We start from the raw sequence: 18,956 nt of genomic DNA on the forward strand, positions 1-18,956 counted from the left end.
GCAATGCAATATGCAATGCAAACCGTGAGCGACAGTTCAATGCAACATGAACCGTGAGACAATTCAATACCAACAAAGCAAACCCTGAGGGACAATGCAACGCAGTTCAATACAATTCGATGCACTATGCAATACAAACCATGTGAGACAACAACGCCATACAGGGTACAATATGCAATGCAATATACAACGCCATACAGGGTACAATATGCAATGCAATATACAACGCCATACAGGGTACAATATGCAATGCAGCACAAATCAATGCAATATACAATACAAACCATGTGACACAACGCAGCGCAATACACAACGCAGCGCGATACACAACGCGAGACAATTCAATGCAATATGCAAAACAAACCATGTGGTACAGTTCAATACAGTATACAGCACAGTGCAATACAATATACAATGCAATACAATATGCATTACAAACCGTGAGACAATTCAGGACAGCACAAAACTTTTATTTAAAACTTATTTTAAATGCTAAATTATTGAATTAATTAGGATTTTACCAATAGCCAAGAATGCACCAGGGGTTTTTAAACGTTTTTCTTCTTTTAAATTATTTATGTATGTTTTTACGTATTTTTTGTGAGCCGCCCCAAGGCTTTGTTGCAACAGGGGCGGCATAGAAACATTTCGAACAAATAAAATACAATTCAATTACAAAGCAAACAGTGCAACACAATTCAATACAATGTACAATGCAGCGCAATACAATAGCAACAAACAAACCCTGTGAGACAATTCTATGCAATTCAATCCAATACAATCCAGTACAGGACAAAGCACATCATGTGAGAGACAATACAATACAGTACAGCAAACCATGACAGAGACAGTACAGTGCAATTCAATACATTACAATGCAATGCAAACCATGCGAGACACAATCCAGTCCAAAAGCATTTGGGATACAATGCAATCCAGTCCAATCCAATAAAAGGATTTAAGGTACAAAACAATGCAATGCAAAACATTTGCTATCCATTTCTGCAAAAGTTCTTTTTCCGGATTGTCCTGTAACTTTTCTGTCTTCAGCACTTCCCATATTGGAATTGTTCATAGTGAAAAGGGAAAAACTCCAAGCACAACTATTTCGCACCTGTCTTGTGTTCTTTCTCCCCTAAAATTGAGTAGCCAATGCACTCACTGTTCCCAGTTTATTCAAGTTCCCTTCTCCGTAATCTGGAGTACCTTTCTGGCTGCAGTTAAACCTTTACAAGGGATAGTTCAAGCACTCCAGTCCACTTCCCCCCGAGGTCCCAGGGCCCCTCTCTAGCCCACCACACGCATCCCTATTCATCAACTGAGTAGCTCATCCTCTCATGGAGACATACCCGACACACCAACAAGTCAACAACCAACCAGAAACACGAACACGTCTGAGATGACCTACCGCAACCCGCCCAAAGGCGGAAAGGCAACTAAACATGCTGCAACTTAAAAACGATTTTCTGTTCGCTCAAATCCAAGGGCACAAACAGGCAAATACACAAGCACAAGCGTTCAGCAGAGGACGGCACCGCAAAGCCCAGCGCAGAGAAGGTAGCAGAGATCACAACACACCCGCAATGATCAAGTATGCTTGACAAGGCTAAAACAGTAGCAGTTAAGCGACCAGGCAAAGGTAAAAATCAAAACAGTGTCCTACCTGGTGTAGAAGCAGCACCCAGCCAACGTCCTGCGCTCAGGAACGTCCATCGCGCCACCAGATCCGGCAGCCGAGGCGGAAACGCCGGAGCAGCACGAACAGCACCGCACTAATAGCCAGCGAGGCCGGCACTGGGGGTTTTTATCCCCGGGCCTGATGAGCCCCGCCCGGGCCTGATGAGCCCCACCCAGGCCTCACCTGCAGGTCAATTAGAGCAATCTGGCCGGAGCCCTACTCGAGAGGAGTCCCTTTCTCCTGAGGAGGCCTGGTCTGCTGGTCCCCTCCTGACGGTACCAAAGCTGACTCAACCTTCGGACTTCGCAGAAGTGCAAAAAATCGGCAGGAAGAAATGGGACGGGGGAGAAATGAATCCAGAATGGTCACGCTCAGCTGCCTACCCTCATTGGGTTGGGCAGGTAACCCAGGGCAGGGGAAATGGGAGGGCGCACTCTTGAAGAGGACGGGCTCAGCTGGCATCTGAACACAACCACTCCACAACCCCTTTTTTTTCTTTGGCAGGATCCCATTATTTTTCCAAACTGGGGCCCTACACCAATTTGCTGCTAGAAAGTGAGTCTTTCTTCAAAGTGTGCCCTTTAAGCATGCTTAAAAATAATGATAAAGGCATGAAGTGGCATGACATGAAGTTGGACTAAGCTTTCCAGTCCAAGACTTTTCTGAACATTGAGTAATTACTTCACTGGAATCATTTGGACCACAATTGTTGGGAAATATTTTTAGCAAAGGAAGGAAGGTAACAATGCCCTGAAATGGCTCGTGCTAATGCAGCTTTTTACAGTGTGCTGCCATGAGCCTTCGGTAGCCAAAAAGTTAATGCTGTGGAAGCTTATTCATGAAGTATGTACTACACAGATTCTTCCCTCAAAACGTAGAACCTGAGTCTCCCAGAGAGCATCAAGCATCTGCTGCAGCAGCCTTTGCAAAGTGCTGGTTAGGGAAATTTAGAGAGCCAGTGTGGTGTAGTGGTTAAAAGCATGGGACTGGGACTCAGAGGATCCGGGTTTGAGTCCCCGCTCAGCCAAGGAGCCCACTGGGTGACTTTGGGCCAGTCACAGACTCTCAGCCCAACCTACCTCACAGGGTTGTTGTTGTGGGGATAAGATGGAGGAGGAGAGATGATGTAAGCTGCCTTGAGCCCTTTGTAGGAAAAAGGCAGGATATAAATAGCAATATAAATATAAATAAATTTATAGACCGGAGCAAAATTGTGCATTGCCCTTTCTGAAGGGTGCGGGATGCTTGTGTTGCAGCCAGATGCAGCCAGAATATTTATGAATGATGCACCCACTTGGCTGGGAAATTGGGACCAGCACTCCTCTGGACAGACTGGCAAGGATATTCCACACTGCAGAATTAATGTGGCATTTGTTTTTTGGCAAAGCAGATCCATGCAATGGGAAAGAAAAGGAAAGAAAAAAGAAAACAGCGGCCGTGTTCCCTGGGCATCCCAATGGCTCCCTACCCTCAATGAGACCACCTTTTCATTGTCGCCATCACCAGCCGCTTCTGCCTCTGGAACACTTTCTCCTTGGCAGGCAGAGAAGTGGGAAGGGAAGAGCTCAGGGCATCTTCTGTTCCTCCTCCTGATTTGGGCCAAAGAAGAGGTGTGTGTGTGTGGGGGGGGGACAAATTACTGGCAGTGGGGTAGTGAAGAGCAGCTTCCATATAGCCTGAAGTGCCTGATCCTGCCTGATCTTGGAAGCTAAGCAAGGACAGGCCTGGTTAGAATCCAGATGGGAGACTTGAGTCCAGCACTGGAAAGGCAGTGCCGAAGAACTGGGGCCTTCGAACTGTGGTGCTGGAGGAGACTCCTGCGAGTCCCTTGGACTGCAAGGCGATCAAACCGGTCAGTCCTAGAGGAGATCGACCCTGACTGCTCTTTGGAAGGCCAGATCCTGAAGATGAAGCTCAAATAGTTTGGCCACCTAATGAGAAGGAAGGACTCCCTGGAGAAGAGCCTGATGCTGGCAACAATAGACGGCAAAAGAAGGGGACGGCAGAATGAGGTGGCTGGATGGGGTCACTGAAGCAGTCGGTGTGAGCTTAGGGGACTCCGGGGGATGGTGGAGGACAGGAAGACCTGGAGGAGTGTTGTTCATGGGGTCGCGAAGGGTCGGACACGACTTCAAGACTAACAACAACAACAAAGAGCAATTGTTTTCCCAGTTGCAATGTATGGCTGTGAAAGCTGGACCATAAGGAAGGCTGAGCGCAAAAGGATTGAGGCCTTTGAATTGTGATGCTGGAGGAGACTCCTGCGAGTCCCTTGGACCGCAAGGTGATCCAACTGGTCAGTCCTAGAGGAGATCAACCCTGGCTGCTCTTTAGAAGGCCAGATCCTGAAGATGAAGCTCAAATACTTTGGCCACCTAATGAGAAGGAAGGACTCCCTGGAGAAGAGCCTGATGCTGGGCACAATAGACAGCAAGAGAAGAAGGGGGCGGCAGAGGATGAGGTGGCTGGATGGAGTCACTGGGGCAGTCGGCGTGAGCTTAGGTGAACTCCGGGGGATGGTGGAGGACAGGAGGGCCTGGGGGAGTGTTGTCCATGGGGTCGCGATGGGTTGGATGTGACTTTGTGACTAGCAACAGGGTGAAAGGAGCCAAGTGTTGAAATTACGTAAGTTTTTACTGACTTTGGCTTTTCAGGATTTCAGACAGTGTTTTCCAACCTGAACTCAACACTTCCTGGAGATACTGCAGATTTAATCTGGGACTTTTCACATGCAAAGTTAATGCTTTACCAGCCACCGGGTTTCGGTTGCGCAAGCTAAACATAGGAGCCTGTTCAGAATCACTGTAACGTAAGCCTCATTGAAAGATGAAGAGAGAGAACCCAATTCAAATGTATGTTTTGTTTTATTTATTGAAAGCTTTTATAGACTGTCCATCTACTTGTGTCTTGGGACAGTTTACAACAAGCTTATGAAGACAAAGCTTTGGGATGAGCAAGTTGGACCATATTTTGTACCAGTCAGTGGGAAATCTGGCCCAGACATCTGCCAGTATCTCTCTTTGTAGCTGCATGTCAAGGGGATGTGTGCGTAACTGTGTCTCATGAACAGCCTGCCACCCTATTTTATAAGGAGGGCATGTTTGCAAAGAATTGGTATGCCCTGCAAAAGTGCATACAAAAATGGGTACCTTAAAAAAAATGTGCATGTAAATTTAGATGCAGGACTTTTCATGCTGGTGTCATAACCTGATCAGAAACAGGGCAGAACAAACAGAAGGGTGGAAAAATGAGAAACTGAAATTGATGCATTTATGCCATGTTCATAAACAGACCATAACGCTTCCTTGGACAGATACTCAAAGGCTGTCAGCATGCTTAACTTGGCCACAGATCTGGTGGTAATCATTATTTTGGAGTGACCTGAAATTAAACGGGACTGGAACTTACACACAGTCCATCAGGAAAGGAAGAACATTGGCACTACCAGGATCTGGTTTCAAATTTCAAAGCAAAGGTTGTTGGAGGGGGTGATAGAGAGGTCCTTCATGGAATCCACAGGCCCTTCCCAACTTGCCCCAAATGTTAGCCTAATCACCCACAGTGTTGATCACATCATATACTGGTAGTGTTAAACAGCAACATTTGATGGTCCTTCTCTAAAGTTCAGAAGGATATGCCTGAAATGGACACCCCTGAAGAATGACAAAGCTAGCAGTTATTTGTCACTGAGAAGCTGTCACAAAGAAAGGCCACACAGAGGGGGTCTGCAGCTCACTGCGTCCTTCAGGCAGAAGATAGACAGTATTCTTAGCATTTGGAAGGTCCCACGTGCATTTCCAGGTGTCACTAGTTAAGAAAGCCTCATCCTCCAGATGATGAAGGTGGAATAGTTGAACCAACTATCTAACTTAATAGGAGGAAGCATTTGAGGTAGGCCCATGACTCAGTGGTACTGCCCACCCTTTGTATGCAGAATGGGTCCTGCTCAGGTGCTGGCATCTTTGGTTTGAAGGATCAGGGAGCAGGCAATGGGAAAGGTCTTGGCAGCAAAGGCAGCTGTGCCAGTCGGAACTGAGAATACTACAGTAGACGGCATCCTGGTCAGCCCCTCGTTCCTCTAAGGCATGGTGTCCTCTCGCAATTCTTCACCGTGTTTGTGGGCAGAGAAACTGGGAGGGCCATTTCACTGAATTTCCTCAGGAGGAGGAGGAATCGTTCATCAGAAAGAGAGGAGGAGGTATTTGGTCCCTTCTTACTGTGCCTCAGACTTATTGGTGCTCCACAGCGTTGTGAGGGATAAATTTCAGTTGCTGCCCCACCTCCATGAAGGTGGAAAGTACGAGAAGAAAACTGTGCAATATGGTCTCCTTTTTTTCAGAGGAGTGAGAAAAGAAAACCTTCCCAGGGAAACAAAGCTGGGGAAAAAGAAAAACGGAGAAAAGCTCAAGCTCTCCTGGAGAAAGCGAGTAGGGAATCCATGGATTAATCTTGTCATGACGTTGCACCTTGGCATGTGAAAGTCAACATCCTGGGGTTACATCAGCCTCTCCCTTTCCATCTTCTTCTCTCTGGCCTTTCTCAGGGGCAGCCTGTCCGTGTGGACCTGTGACTGTGCAAAACCTCTCATTTCCGTTTGGACTGGAGATGTTCTCAAGCTTCAGGAGTGGAATTTTGTCAGGTTTACGAGGCTTTTAAAGACAGCCTTAGCCGGCTCATCTTCTCCTTCTCAAAAAAAAAAAAAAAAAAAAAGGCACTACTGAGATAAGATTATCTTTGTTTTAGCACCCATTAAAGCAATAAGGGTTTATGGTCACGGAGGGGACCCCGCTCTCGTTGGTCCTGCTTTGATGTCCACAGTATTTCTCTGCTATTCGGTTTTTTAGCCACTGCCCAAATAATTCCCCAGCTAGGAGTGAAGCAGGAAAGGCAGCTTTTAAGGAACGGTTGCATGCGGCCCCACAGACTCATAAGATTTGGGAACTCCTTCTTGAGTGCAGCTGGAAGGAGATTATCAGCCATCTCCGGAATTGGCTCAGGAAGACAGTGACTTGTAAAGCCTTTTAAGAGGAAAGAAAGAGGGTTCTTGGATTTTAAAAGGTGTTCTGAAGTCCTCAGTCACGGTGTTCTGTTATGGGGAATCTTCTTCCTGCTTCTGATGCAAAGCATATATATTGCCGGGAATAATGAGGGAATGGCCTAATTTTTCTTGCAGATTGGAAGGATTCAGCCTGTCAGTGCACATCACCCTGGGGAGCAAACCTGGTTCCATAATCTTTGAAAAACAGTTCTGTTGAAATCAATGTGCCTTTATTCTAAATTGGGATATTTGAAACCGTGTAAAGGCAATCCGGTTCTACCCTGGCCAGCTTGGTTGGGTGCCTCCTGGAGGGTGCAAGCGCATGGCCACAGAGACGTAACCCAAAGGATCAGCCATAGGTCGGAAACCAAAGCACTGGTTTCAAAGCACTCCATGTGGCTTTGATCTCTGAACCTCAGACACAGAAAGCGTGTCAGTGGTGGCAAGAGGAGGAGGCCAAACTTATTTTTTTGGTGCGAGAGAGAGGCGAAGTATCTGTGCTGAATCTGGCATCTGTGTTTTCCATGGTTGGCTGTCCTTTCGATATCGGGGCTGGCCATTTCTTTGTTAGATCGGCATCCTACCTTCGTTTCCTTCCAAGGAGCTCAAGGTGGCTTGTGTAATTCCCTTCCCTGTGTGGTGCCTTGAGCTGGAAGTCTGATGAGTTCCCTAGTAAGCGCCATGACTGAGTGAGGACAACAACCTGGATCTGCTGAGTCCCAGTCCGGTACTCTTAACAACCACACTGTACTGGCTCTTGTTGAATGATTAAATGCTTGAAAGCCTTTTTAAATTGCCCAGAGTTCTCTGAGCAGTGTGCAGCGCATTAGAAGAGAGCCACAGAAGCAAGGAAGGCATGGATAGGAACAGCGTGCAAACAAAGCCAGCAACAAAGAGGAAAACAAACAGTGAGTATTATGCCAGAACCATAGTAGAAAAGTCATGATCCAAAACGGGAAAGGAAAAGGGAAATACCATTTTTCTCTCAAGGAATTTACATCCTCCAGGACCTAGCTGGACACCCCAACCGTCCCACTGGATGTAATAAGTCAAGGAGGTCAAAGATCAGGTGGCCATCTGCTCGCCTTATGCTCTGAGGCTTCAACAAATTGATACTACTGGCCCAAAAGGTTTTTCGGGCACCTTTGTTGGTAGCACGGCACTAAGCGTGGAGTTGAAGGCATGACAAATCCGAGCAAACCTTCAGCGTGCTTCATAAATAGGTCACAGTGTGCCACCAGGAGCCCACCAACCAACTCTTTGGGGCAGATTGGAGCAGTGAACCCGACAAGCTCTGCTGGAGATGCGATGGAGGTGGGAACAAAGCCTTCCTTGCCACCCTCGCAGCCACAGAATGGGCCAAGTAGCGGAGTCTCAGCTCTGCTCGACCGGACCAGGTTCAAGCCTTTCTTTATGTGCATTCCAGTCCACCGAGATTTCAGCAATATCTTACAGCCCGCTTGCGTTCTAGGATGCTGTGCTTGCCTTGGGTGGTGCGGGGATGGGAAGAGGGAAGAGGTTGGGGATAGGTAGGAAGGTGTACTCCTCTGCTTACCCTGCTTCCTAAAAAGGAGGAGGAAATAGCCAACTTGTGGGCAAGCAATGGGATGCCCCAGTACAGTATCTCACAAAAACAAGGAAAGGCACCTCCAGGAGCTTGTCCAGTTTTTTAAAAATTGTAAATCTAAACCATTTATAATGTAAATTTTGAAAAGATTGGATAAACGCGCTGAATCGTAAAAATGAAAAGCTATATCTACAGATTGTGCAATATGAAATCTTACAGTATAAAACTGCAGCTTCAGCCACCAGCAGCCCTGTGGCCCAGGGTATGGTCCGAAGGCGCATAACGTGTCCACCATGTTGAAGCTAAGCATGCCTTGGGCTGGCTCAAGCTTGGAGGGGAGACCACCTGGGGACTGCATGTGGCCACCATGGGAGAAAGGTGGGGAATAAACATAATGAATAAAAATAAAATGTAACAGTACCACATAAAAACTCCACTCAGACCCAAGACTAAACTTCAGTGAGGGAACATAGCTAAACAATCCGCACTCACATCCCATGGCTAAGTAAGCTGCATCACTAATTCTGCCAGCTTGTAGTTTACCCACCCCTGCACTATAATAACTGAACAAAGATGAGATTATTTCCTCTCCAAAAATCAGGCGCACGTGTCATGAGTTTTAGGATGGGTAATTTCCTGCATCCGCACAGCAGATTTCCTGAAGGTTATTCATCAAATAACCGCCCTTAATTCATTAAAAAATTGTGGTGCCTTGAAAAGATTTATTGTGCCATGGGCTAGAAATGGCTTCCCTGCATGCTTGGAGTGCTAGCTGCTGTTGGCAAACATTTATTTGCATTGGCATATGGTTTGCGGTGGCAGCAAAGAAATACGGGTATGAAATGCGAGAGACTGAAAACTTACACAGGATAAGCAAACCGTTGTTCTCTACAGCCATATTAGAGTCAATCAGCACTTTTCTCTAGTCTGAATACACTAAGCATGCCTGTAGCAGAAGAGAGAACCCGGTACTAGGTTGAGTCCTAAATAAATGGATTCGAACTGGCCAAGGAATTTTGCTTCAGCAATTTCATGCAGAAAGTTTGCTTCAGGTTTCTTTTGTGGGGAGAAAGCTTAACTTTTTAATTAGCAACAGAGGTGGCCAAATTCCTTTGTTCCTTTGGCTGTAAGAGCAGCTTAACTGGCGGAAATATCAGGCAAAAGAGCTATGCCTTTTCTGCTCAGCCACTGCCTCGTAACCAGGGCAGCAAAAGAATAGCGAACAACCTGACCATTGACATATGGTGGGAGTTTTCAGACAGAAATTCACAGAGGCACTGCAGATGAGCTGAAATATTTTTCTTAAAAAGGCACTCGGCATGTGTTTGTTTCCTGAAAGGAGGGAAAAGGGATGGTTACAGCTAAGGGAGGGGACTCTCCATGGGTGCACCGGGGCATCGTGGACTTCTCTAGTGTCAGAGTGCCAGTTTCTTGGTTGCAAGTGATGTCTCCCCTCTTCATTTGCTGGCTGACTCGAGAGGGGAGCTGGAGGAGTAAGCAGCACTGTGGCACAAACCGCCTGCCCCTCTCCCTCCCCCTCCCCCTCCCCACCTCTCCTGCTGATCTGTAAAAGAAGTCATTCACTCTTCTGGCTCACCTTGACCCTGTAAGAACTGTAGGGAATTCCCAGCTGGAGCTCTGTGAGAATCTGTTTTTGCTCAGTTGCAAGACAGAGGGAGGAAGAGACTGCTTGCTCGCTGCTTCAGAAATCAAGTCAGAGGCTGCTGATGTGCCAGAAGCGTAGCCAGAAAAAATGCAACCCTGGGAACACTTGGAGAGTTTCATAAGTTATCGCAGAGGAGAGAGAGATGGATGGCTGTGCCATAAATGCACCATGCGGGTCTGTTCTTTTTCTGTCCTTTTAATCTACTGCAGGAGAAACCTATGAATTCACTAGGAATAGAACCAACTGCAGTTTCAATTCCTTTCAGGTTTCCATTTTTCTAATGTTGTTTGGCTTGTGTGGAATTCAGAAACGTTTGCATTTAAAAAATCCACTCTGCAATTTGTGCATATTTTGTGGTGCTCATTTCTCCTAACATGGGCCCTTTTTTTTCATGCCACTCTTCTAACAAAAAGCTCTGTGAGTGCTTGTTTGCCTTTTGGCGTGAGCTTTCCCTGAAATGCATATTCTTGCATGCATGTTTGCATTGGAGAACTCCATTGTGAATTTCGGGGAAGTGCGAATTTTGAAGGATAGTTGCGTTCTGGTTTATATAATCACATGAAAGTATGAAAATGTTCTCCCCCAGCATCGCCTTCCAGTAGCATATCCCGCATCGTTCTCTGTGTCTCTTGTTGCGTCTTTGCCATGCCTGGCGGTGGGATGAGTTGCTTTGGAAGGACCAACTGGCAGCCTGCAGCTGAGTAATTAAGAGCTCGGAGCTCAGCTCATGGGGAGAGACCTATAGGCAGCTGGCAGTCTTGTGCTGGCAAAACTGCATTATTTATTATTTTGCTAAATTTTACAATATCTCCCCACGCCCCTGCCTCCTCGCGGGGTACATTTGCAAACAGAAGATCTCCTTGCATCTCTCCTATAACAACCATGGTAGCTGCATTTAGCAGTTCTCAGTAAGGGTGAAAATACAATTGCATCTCTTCTCATGGATCCTTTCTGGACCTTTTTGCTGAACACGTGCCTCGTTTTCATCAGTTTTGCTGCACACGATTGGCGTGTCCATTACTGTTGCAAATGTGCATATTTTTCTGGTGTTCCTTCCCTAGTTCATGCTTTTTTGCACCTCATAAATTGGTACAGATATTGAAGATTCACAGCCGTTTGCTTTGTGTATGATTCAGGCCCTACTAGTGAGGTTGGTTCCCATAAAAATGCGAAGCAAACCATTTTCTCCCTGAGTCTAGTTCACAGTCTATGGACAATTGTATCTGCTTTGTCCCTCATTCCGACTTCTAGGAGTGCCGAATTAAAAATGGGTGTATCCACGCAACTTGGGAGTTTTCATGATTAACCTCCTACTTCAGACCTCGGAGCTGTAGGTGCCACAAAAGTCATCCAGACCAACCATGATCCAACAGAGCAAAGCTCAGGGAGCCAAGGTTCCGTTTGGATGCCAGGAAGCCCTTCCTGACAGTCGGGACCCCGAGGGTGAGGACTGGGCTTCCACGAGAGGCCCCATTGGTGCGGGTGTTCAAGGATAAGCTGGACGTCCACATGGTGGGCATGTCGTGAGCAGAGCCGTGGGTCAGACTAGATGGCCCGGGAGACCCCTTCTGACTCGCTCTGTTTCTCTACATCTTGCGCCCAATTCCCAGCCTGATTTGTACAAATCTAACATGAACTGATTTCCACAGTAGATGGAATCAGCCCTGCTTTTGTCCATGGGGAAGCTTTGTGCAAATTGGAGGAGATTTGAGCAAATCCCCCATCCAGTTGCTGCTTGATTTGCACAAAGTTTCCATTTATTCTGAGCAAGCAACCATCAGTTATGCAAATGGAAATCGGACATAAGAAAAACAAGCTGATGCTTGGAGAATCCAGGGCAGGGGAGACATCGGTCCTTCTCCCATCCCATATCCCATCCCATCCCAGTGATGAGCGTGTTACCTGTGCAGCAATATCTGTGAAACCAACTAGACTTGATGCAGGCCACCACAACTATTTCACATGCATGTGTGTGTGCGCGCACACCATGCATCTGTGGCGAGACAAGCAGCACAGAAGGGCTGGAGCAAGAGTGGGGAGGGGTGGTGGGGAAGGGGTCCTTTCCGTGGACTGGATTCTGCAGAGAGAAGGTACGCTCCTGGCATCGCCTCGCCGCTGCTGCTTGGTAACTCCATGGGGGAAGGGCTGGTGGTTGGAGCATTTTACTATATGGGGTTGTGGCAGCGCATAAAAGAGGTGAAGTGGCGCTTTTTATGGGGGCTGCCTGCATTGACATCAAAGCGTACAGGAAGGACTCTTCCCTAGACAGGGCTGAAAGAGGGTTAGTTTTCGGAGAAGGGGAGGAGAGAGAACAGATGTGAAAAACTGGTAGGGTGGGACTTCTCAGGTTGCTTGAATCCGTCACGAGGGGGAATCAGAAGCGTGTGATTCTGAGGACTAACAGCAGGGAGGAAATGAAGTGACACCCCATCGGTCATGTGAGAAATGACAAGACAGCTACTCTCCAGTGTGGAGTTGGTGGCCCAGCTTCTACACCATGTGTTCCAACTGGAGTTTCTGGGGAAATCCACAACGGAATCAAACGAGACCGAATTTCCGAGAGTTCTACAGTGGATCAGCTTTCCTGGGTCGTGCAGAGTCTGAAGGGCTAACCAGCTATTTTTAAAAACTGCTTATTTTTGTGTAAATCTAGCTGCAGAACTGTATAAATGGTGCAAATCTCCCCCATAGAGAAGGTGAGAGTAGAGATTGTGGTGCAGGTTCACTTATCAGAGAGGAAGAGTTTAATTTGGAGTCCTGCCCTGAGCAGGGTTTGGACCCTCTGGGCCCTTCCAACCCTACGGTTCTGTGGTTTTGCATTGCTTAGTGCATTTTAGGAAAGGAGAATTTGCACAAATATGCAGAAACACATTTGTGTATATTCTGAGCTTTTGTGCGCAGAGGATGGTGCTGTGAAAGTAGCCCGAACACCTGCAATTCACCAGCAGAACAGTTTTGTCTCTGAGCTCCGATTTTTGTGGATTCCATCTCTCGATTCAGTGTCTCTCTTGTGGTTTTGCCTCCCAGGCTGTCCATCGGGGACATTCAAAGCCAACCAAGGGGACGACGGTTGCATTCACTGTCCCATCAACAGCCGGACGACGTCAGAGGGCGCCACCAACTGTGTCTGTCGTAACAGCTACTACCGAGCCGATTCCGATCCTGTGGATATGCCATGCACCAGTACGTAACCCAAGGTGGAGCAGGGGGAAGGACGGCAGGAGTGTTCCCCCCCTTTAGGGTATGGTGGGCACAGCAGGTCAAAACTGGAAGTCCTTCAGCTTCGTCATGGTCCACCCTGACCAGCAGCTCCTCAAATACGGGGCTTTCCTATCGCCTCCTGTCTGAGCTTTTCAACCAGCAATGCTGAAGATTTAACCTTTGTCCTTCCGTGTGCAAAAAAATATGCTCAGATAGCAAACTGCCTCATACCGGTCCTCTGTACAAGACCCGAGGACTTGAGCTAATCCTCCAAGGCTCACTGGGAGACCCTGGCCTCTTCCCTGCCCACCGGTCTTTTGGTGACTTCCAAGGTTATGCTAAGGTGTGGTCGTATATCTGGCCCTGCTTCTTTGCATCCACCTGGCCGTGGCTGATGGGTCAGTTCCAACAGCCCCGGCACTGCTTCCATTGACAACTCGAGCAACTTAGCATCCCATTAAACTGTTTGTGTGAACAGCTCATGTTAGAGAGGTTGGGGGACTAGCAAGATCAGTACACGGCGGGGCTTATAAGAGTTGGCCAAGAAGGGAGAACTTGTACAATGTTTTCACAGGCTTGTGAAAAGGGCTCATGACCCTGAAACCCAAGGCATTCCCAAGGGAGCCGGTGCAGCAGTTCTGGCTGCCGAGGCGTGCAACTTTGTACAAGACGTGCCCCCTTCATTTAGCACCAGATCTCAGGGTTTTCTGGTAAAACTGACTGCATCTATGTGTTTAAATGTGTATTCCTGAACATAACTACATGATCAGTTATGAAAGTGCTTTTTCGAAAGGATGTTTCTAAAATGTCCGTCTTCAGAATTCTTTTCGGTACCTCTCTGGAGCCGAAAAGTGCACTGCAATAGTGTTTCTGTTTTGTTGGGAGAGGGAAAATACCTGAAGCAAAATTATGTTCCAGTGTGTAGACGAGCTTGAAAAGTTCAGATTACCTTAGCTTGACACGAGCATCCCTCCTCCATCCATCCCTTCCGGAGACTGGTGGTGATTCAGGAACCTCTCTGCTCTTCCGCCATTTCACTTCTGTTTCCTTTTCCGTTTGTAGCCATCCCATCAGCTCCTCAATCCGTCATCTCCAGTGTCAACGAGACCTCCCTGATGCTGGAGTGGAGCCCTCCCCGGGACTCTGGGGGTCGCGAAGACCTGGTCTACAACATCATCTGCAAAAGCTGTGGCTCCGGTCGTGGCGCTTGCACCCGCTGTGGGGACAACGTGCAGTTCACGCCACGCCAGCTGGGCCTGACCGAACCCCGAGTCTATATCAGTGACCTTCTGGCCCACACTCAGTACACCTTCGAGATCCAGGCTGTGAACGGCGTCACCGACCAGAGCCCCTTCTCACCGCAGTTTGCCTCGGTCAACATCACCACCAACCAGGCCGGTAAGATGCATGGCGTACCCACTTTCGAGCGCCTCCCTTTTCATGGGCTCCTCAAGGCAGGTGGCAATCTTTGGGGAACTCCAGCCCAGCGTTCTTGGGTTCTTCTCCTCTTATGGGAGAAGCAAAGCCAGGAACCTGGCAGTTCCTAGAGGTTAGTCTTCGGGTATCTTATAGTGTCCGTATGGCAGGGCTGAAGCTATTCTGGAAATCTAGATTCTGCCATCGAAGTCCATAGAATATGTATATGTGCTTATGTGTTTTCACTAGCACCCCAGAAGTTAGGCTTCCAAGATCAGGATGCCCAAGAATGTAATTTCTTTGACCAAAACAAGAGGAAGCTGGCAGGGACTTTTTCTCCGTCATCACGGTGACGAACATCTTGCTTGTTTTCCTTGAACGCTGTGGTTCTCAGGAAACCACCTTTTGGAAAGACATGACTCAGTGTGGCTTTATGCAGATTTTAGGAATGTTCATGCCACTCTCTGTATTGGAATCCTCCCCCCAGAGTTTTGAGGATTACAGATTCCCTGGTTTTGTTTACCGTGCGTGGCACCAGCTCCTCAGTGATCTTCCACTCTTCAGGTTTTGATCTCTAGCTTTAATTTGGACGGATCCTGAGTCTCCAGTCTCCCTCACTCCAGACAAGGCATAATCTCGCCGTTAGGGGTGCATTGCATTTCTGTCACTCCGTTTTTTCTCTTCCAAGGAACCCAGTTAACAAAATTCCCCTCCCCTCCATTTTATCTCATAGCAAGGACCCTGTGAGATAGGTGAAGCTGAGACCTGTGAGTCGCCACAAGTCAGTGGGCTTCATGGCCAAATGAGGATTAGAACCTGGGTCTCCTGGGCCTCCGGCCAGCCCTTTATCCACTGCACCACACTGGCTTTTCCAAGGGAAGCGCCATTGTCAAAGAGTTCTCCTATGCTCTGTGGGTAGACACTTGGCCCGACAGGAGGAGAAATGAAGGTAATTCCAGCCCATCCTTTGGAGGCTGGTGACTCAAGTTATGGTCCTGGACCACTCTCTTGCCTGCAGTTGAAGCAGGGACAGAAGCACTGAGCTGGAATTTCTCTGAACATGTTTTTGTGTGTGGAAAATCTGAGAAGATTGTTCTTTTCTCACACCCTGGGGGAAAAAACAACTGTGCAGAATGTTCTCCATGCTCCATTTTCCCGTTCTCTGTATTCATGCACACCATGTGATAGGACAACACTAGGCATGGGGAATTACGCAGGATGCAGAATGGTTGTCATTCTGCCAACGGAGTCTGTGCTTGGTTTGCATTAGCTGACCGAACCCGCAGAACAACGATGCTTAGGAAGGGAGGGAGAACCTCTGAGAACCTGATGCAATTTCTCCTCCTGCTGGAGAGATTTGGTGACATGCACACCTCTGTGGAGAACTCTGCCACTGACTGGGTGCTACACTTGTCTTCTGTATGCTGCTGGCCGAGTGCAAAGGTTGGGGCAGCAGGTGGACACAAAAACTTCACAGTTCACCGAAGGATGGCCAGGCCATCCCATTCCCAGCTAGCAGTGTGTGTGGAACTCATGTTGCAGGTGGGGCTGGAATGCCTGGAATCCCGCCCTCTTTCCCACGTGCAAGAGCCCGGCTTCCTGGGGAGCACATGGAGAATTTGCATGGACACCCCCCAGCGGGATAGTTTTGCATGGAAGCTGTGCATGGGAGATCCCTCTTGGTGCTGCACATGGAACGGAAGAAGCTTGCTGGTTGCACGACCGGACTTGTGCAAGCATTCCTGGACTACTTCCTGGTGTGGCAGGCTTCCTGAAATAGGTCCAAGCACCAGGGACATAGTAAAGGGCAATGGATTCCTGGGAGCGTCACCCAAGCCTAGTCCTGTCCCATTTCTACATTTTAAGAACCGAAACGTTGCCATTCCATCTGCACTTAAAACTATGTTTGTATCATGTTTCCTCTGGAACGTTGTGCTGCCTGATGCATTTTGAGCCTACCTCTTGAGCCAAGAACTTGGGAGTGCAACGGATAGTGGATAATGCCGTTTCAGCCGGTACGTTAGTCCAGGAGGTGCCGATTGGATCAGTTGGTCCTGGCGTCTGCCCAGCTCAGATTCCAGGAGCATCCTGAAACTCCCCCACGTTCTGGGACTGCCCTGATGAAGCACCGAGCGCCTGCCCAGCTCTTGCATGCTTGAATCTCACCTCTTGCAATTAAGCAGCGCGGCTACAACTTTCCTGTAACAGCTGTGAACATTCTCACCTTTACGGTCGGACGGAGGGAAGGCCGTGTGCGTGCGAGAGGCGTGCGAGAGGGCGGCCAGCGAGCGCCCACCCTGCCTTCGCTTCGCCCACGTGCTTCGGCCCGCTTCTGCCTGATTATGTGTTGCGCTTCAGTCTCCCAGCCTTGTGTGATGCCTTCCTTAATGTATCTATTCATTAGCGCTAAACAGTAACTGTCTGCTCACTAATTCCCCCATAATTAGAGGCAGAATTCTTTTGCAGGCGCTCCGCACAGCCTGGCAGCCTTGATGTTCTTCATTAGCAGCTGGAAACAGGAGCTGCGGAGAGAAAACGGAGCTTGAAAAGGGGGAATGTTTGCACTGGGGAATAGGAATGGGCATTCGAGGCGCGGGAGAGGAGAGCTTTCGTCCTCCGGGGCGGGGGGGCATGTTGCACGATCCCTTGATGTCCCCCAGCCCTTTGCAAGTCTATTATGAGTGGTGTTTCAGAGCAGAGCAGAAATAGCCCCATCCTATGGAGATGAAGTTTCTCCATCCTGGCTGCAGGCAGCAACATCGGGAGGGGCTTTTGAGAAATATTCTCCCAGGAAGGGTAAATCCATCATCAGTTCAAAACAAAAACAAAACCCTAAGAAATTTTGGTCCCGCTTATACCAAATTGTAGTATTAATTTCTAGCAGTTGGTAGGGACTGAAAACTTGTACAGAATCTTTTAAGGAAAAATAGTCCCAGTGGTTGTCAGCATCTTTGAAACTTCTGCTTGAGCTGAGCAGATGACTCTCAAATCAACAGCGTCTTTTTTCTGTTCTGAAACATTGTATTTTGATTTTACTATGGAGTGTGGAAGGGACAAAAAGACCTCTGAAACCGCTGCATACCGGGGGCTCGGTGGCCCTCTGCCCTCTAACCCAACTTCACAAGATTTTAATGCCCTGGATGTGTGTAAAACACCATTCAATTTTTATTTTTTTAATTTAATCAAACATTTGTATGCTGTCCTTCACAGCACCGACTTAGGATGGCTTACAAGTTTAAAATGAGCAACAACAATAAAATCAATTGTACAGTATACAATAATAAATAATCATAAAAATACAATCAAAACTAATAAATATAGACAGGATTAAAATAAATCACGTTACAAAAAAGCGACTGTAAACATGACTCCTAAAATCTTTAATTCTTAAAATGGCAATCAAATAAAAAGGTTTTCACCTGACTCTGAGAAGAGTATAGGCCCGGCACCAAGCAAACCTCTCTGGGGAGCGCATTCCACAATCTGGGCACCACTGCGGAGAAGGCCCTACTCTGAGTAGACATCCTCTTTACCTCCTTCAAGGAGGGTTCCTGGAGCAGGGCCTCTCCTGCAGATCCTAAGGGGCATGAGGGTGTATAAGGAAGGGGACGTTCCTCCATGCATCCTGGTCCCAAGCCGCTTAGGGCTTTATTGGTTAATACCAGCACCTTAAATTGGGCCCAGACTCCAACTGGAAGCCAGTAGAGCTGGTAGAGGACTGGCGTTATATGAGAAGGACTAGAGGCTTGGAGAGTCAGGTGGTATTGAAGTCACAGACAGTTGTGTGCAGTTGTGGATGTGCAGAAAGCACAGTCAGCACCAGCAACCAGCCCCAAGTGCCTTCTGCCCCATTAACTTGCCTCACCACTTGGCCCATCCTCAGGCCCTGCTCCACACCTCTGCCTTACCAGAGCCCACTATAGCAACACAGAAACAGAGCGAGTCAGAAGGGGTCTCCCGGGCCATCTAGTCTGACCCCTGGCTCCAGCCGGCTCCACTCACGACATGCCCACCATGTGCATGTCCAGCCTATCCTTGAACACCCACACCGATGGGGCCTCAAAGGCCTCCTGTGGAGCCCATTCCACACCCTCGGGGACCTAACTGTCAGGAAGTGCTTCCTGGCATCCACTCTAAATCTTGGTTCCCTGAGCTTGGCTCCGTTGGAGCTCATCCTGCCCTCCACTGCAGAAGGAAAAGGGTCATGACCCACCTCTGCGTGGCTCCCCCTCATGTACCTGTATGTCGCCAACAGGTCCCCTCTGAGTCTCCTCCTCTCCAGGCTGAAAAGACCAGCTCCCTTGGAGGAAAATGAGGAGCAGTGAGGCTTCCTAGCATTCTGGTTTCATACCCTTCCACAAATCGGCACGAATGTCAGCCCCAACACGGA

The 18,956-nt window shown here is 48.2% G+C and overlaps 1 protein-coding gene across 1 annotated transcript in view; it reads left to right on the forward strand.

Moving 5' to 3' along the window:
* The window catches only part of EPHB2 (EPH receptor B2), a 109,193-nt gene that overhangs the window by 59,876 nt on the left and 30,361 nt on the right, over window positions 1–18,956 (forward strand). The window contains exons 4-5 of the mRNA XM_044452361.1: window positions 12,977–13,132; window positions 14,213–14,548. Of these exons, the coding sequence (XP_044308296.1) occupies window positions 12,977–13,132; window positions 14,213–14,548 (492 nt within the window). The remainder of the gene's footprint in view (window positions 1–12,976; window positions 13,133–14,212; window positions 14,549–18,956) is intronic.

Source organism: Varanus komodoensis, unplaced genomic scaffold (genome assembly GCF_004798865.1).
Source record: "Varanus komodoensis strain SLA01 unplaced genomic scaffold, ASM479886v1 scaffold71, whole genome shotgun sequence".
In the NCBI taxonomy this organism is placed as follows: Eukaryota; Metazoa; Chordata; class Lepidosauria; order Squamata; family Varanidae; genus Varanus; species Varanus komodoensis.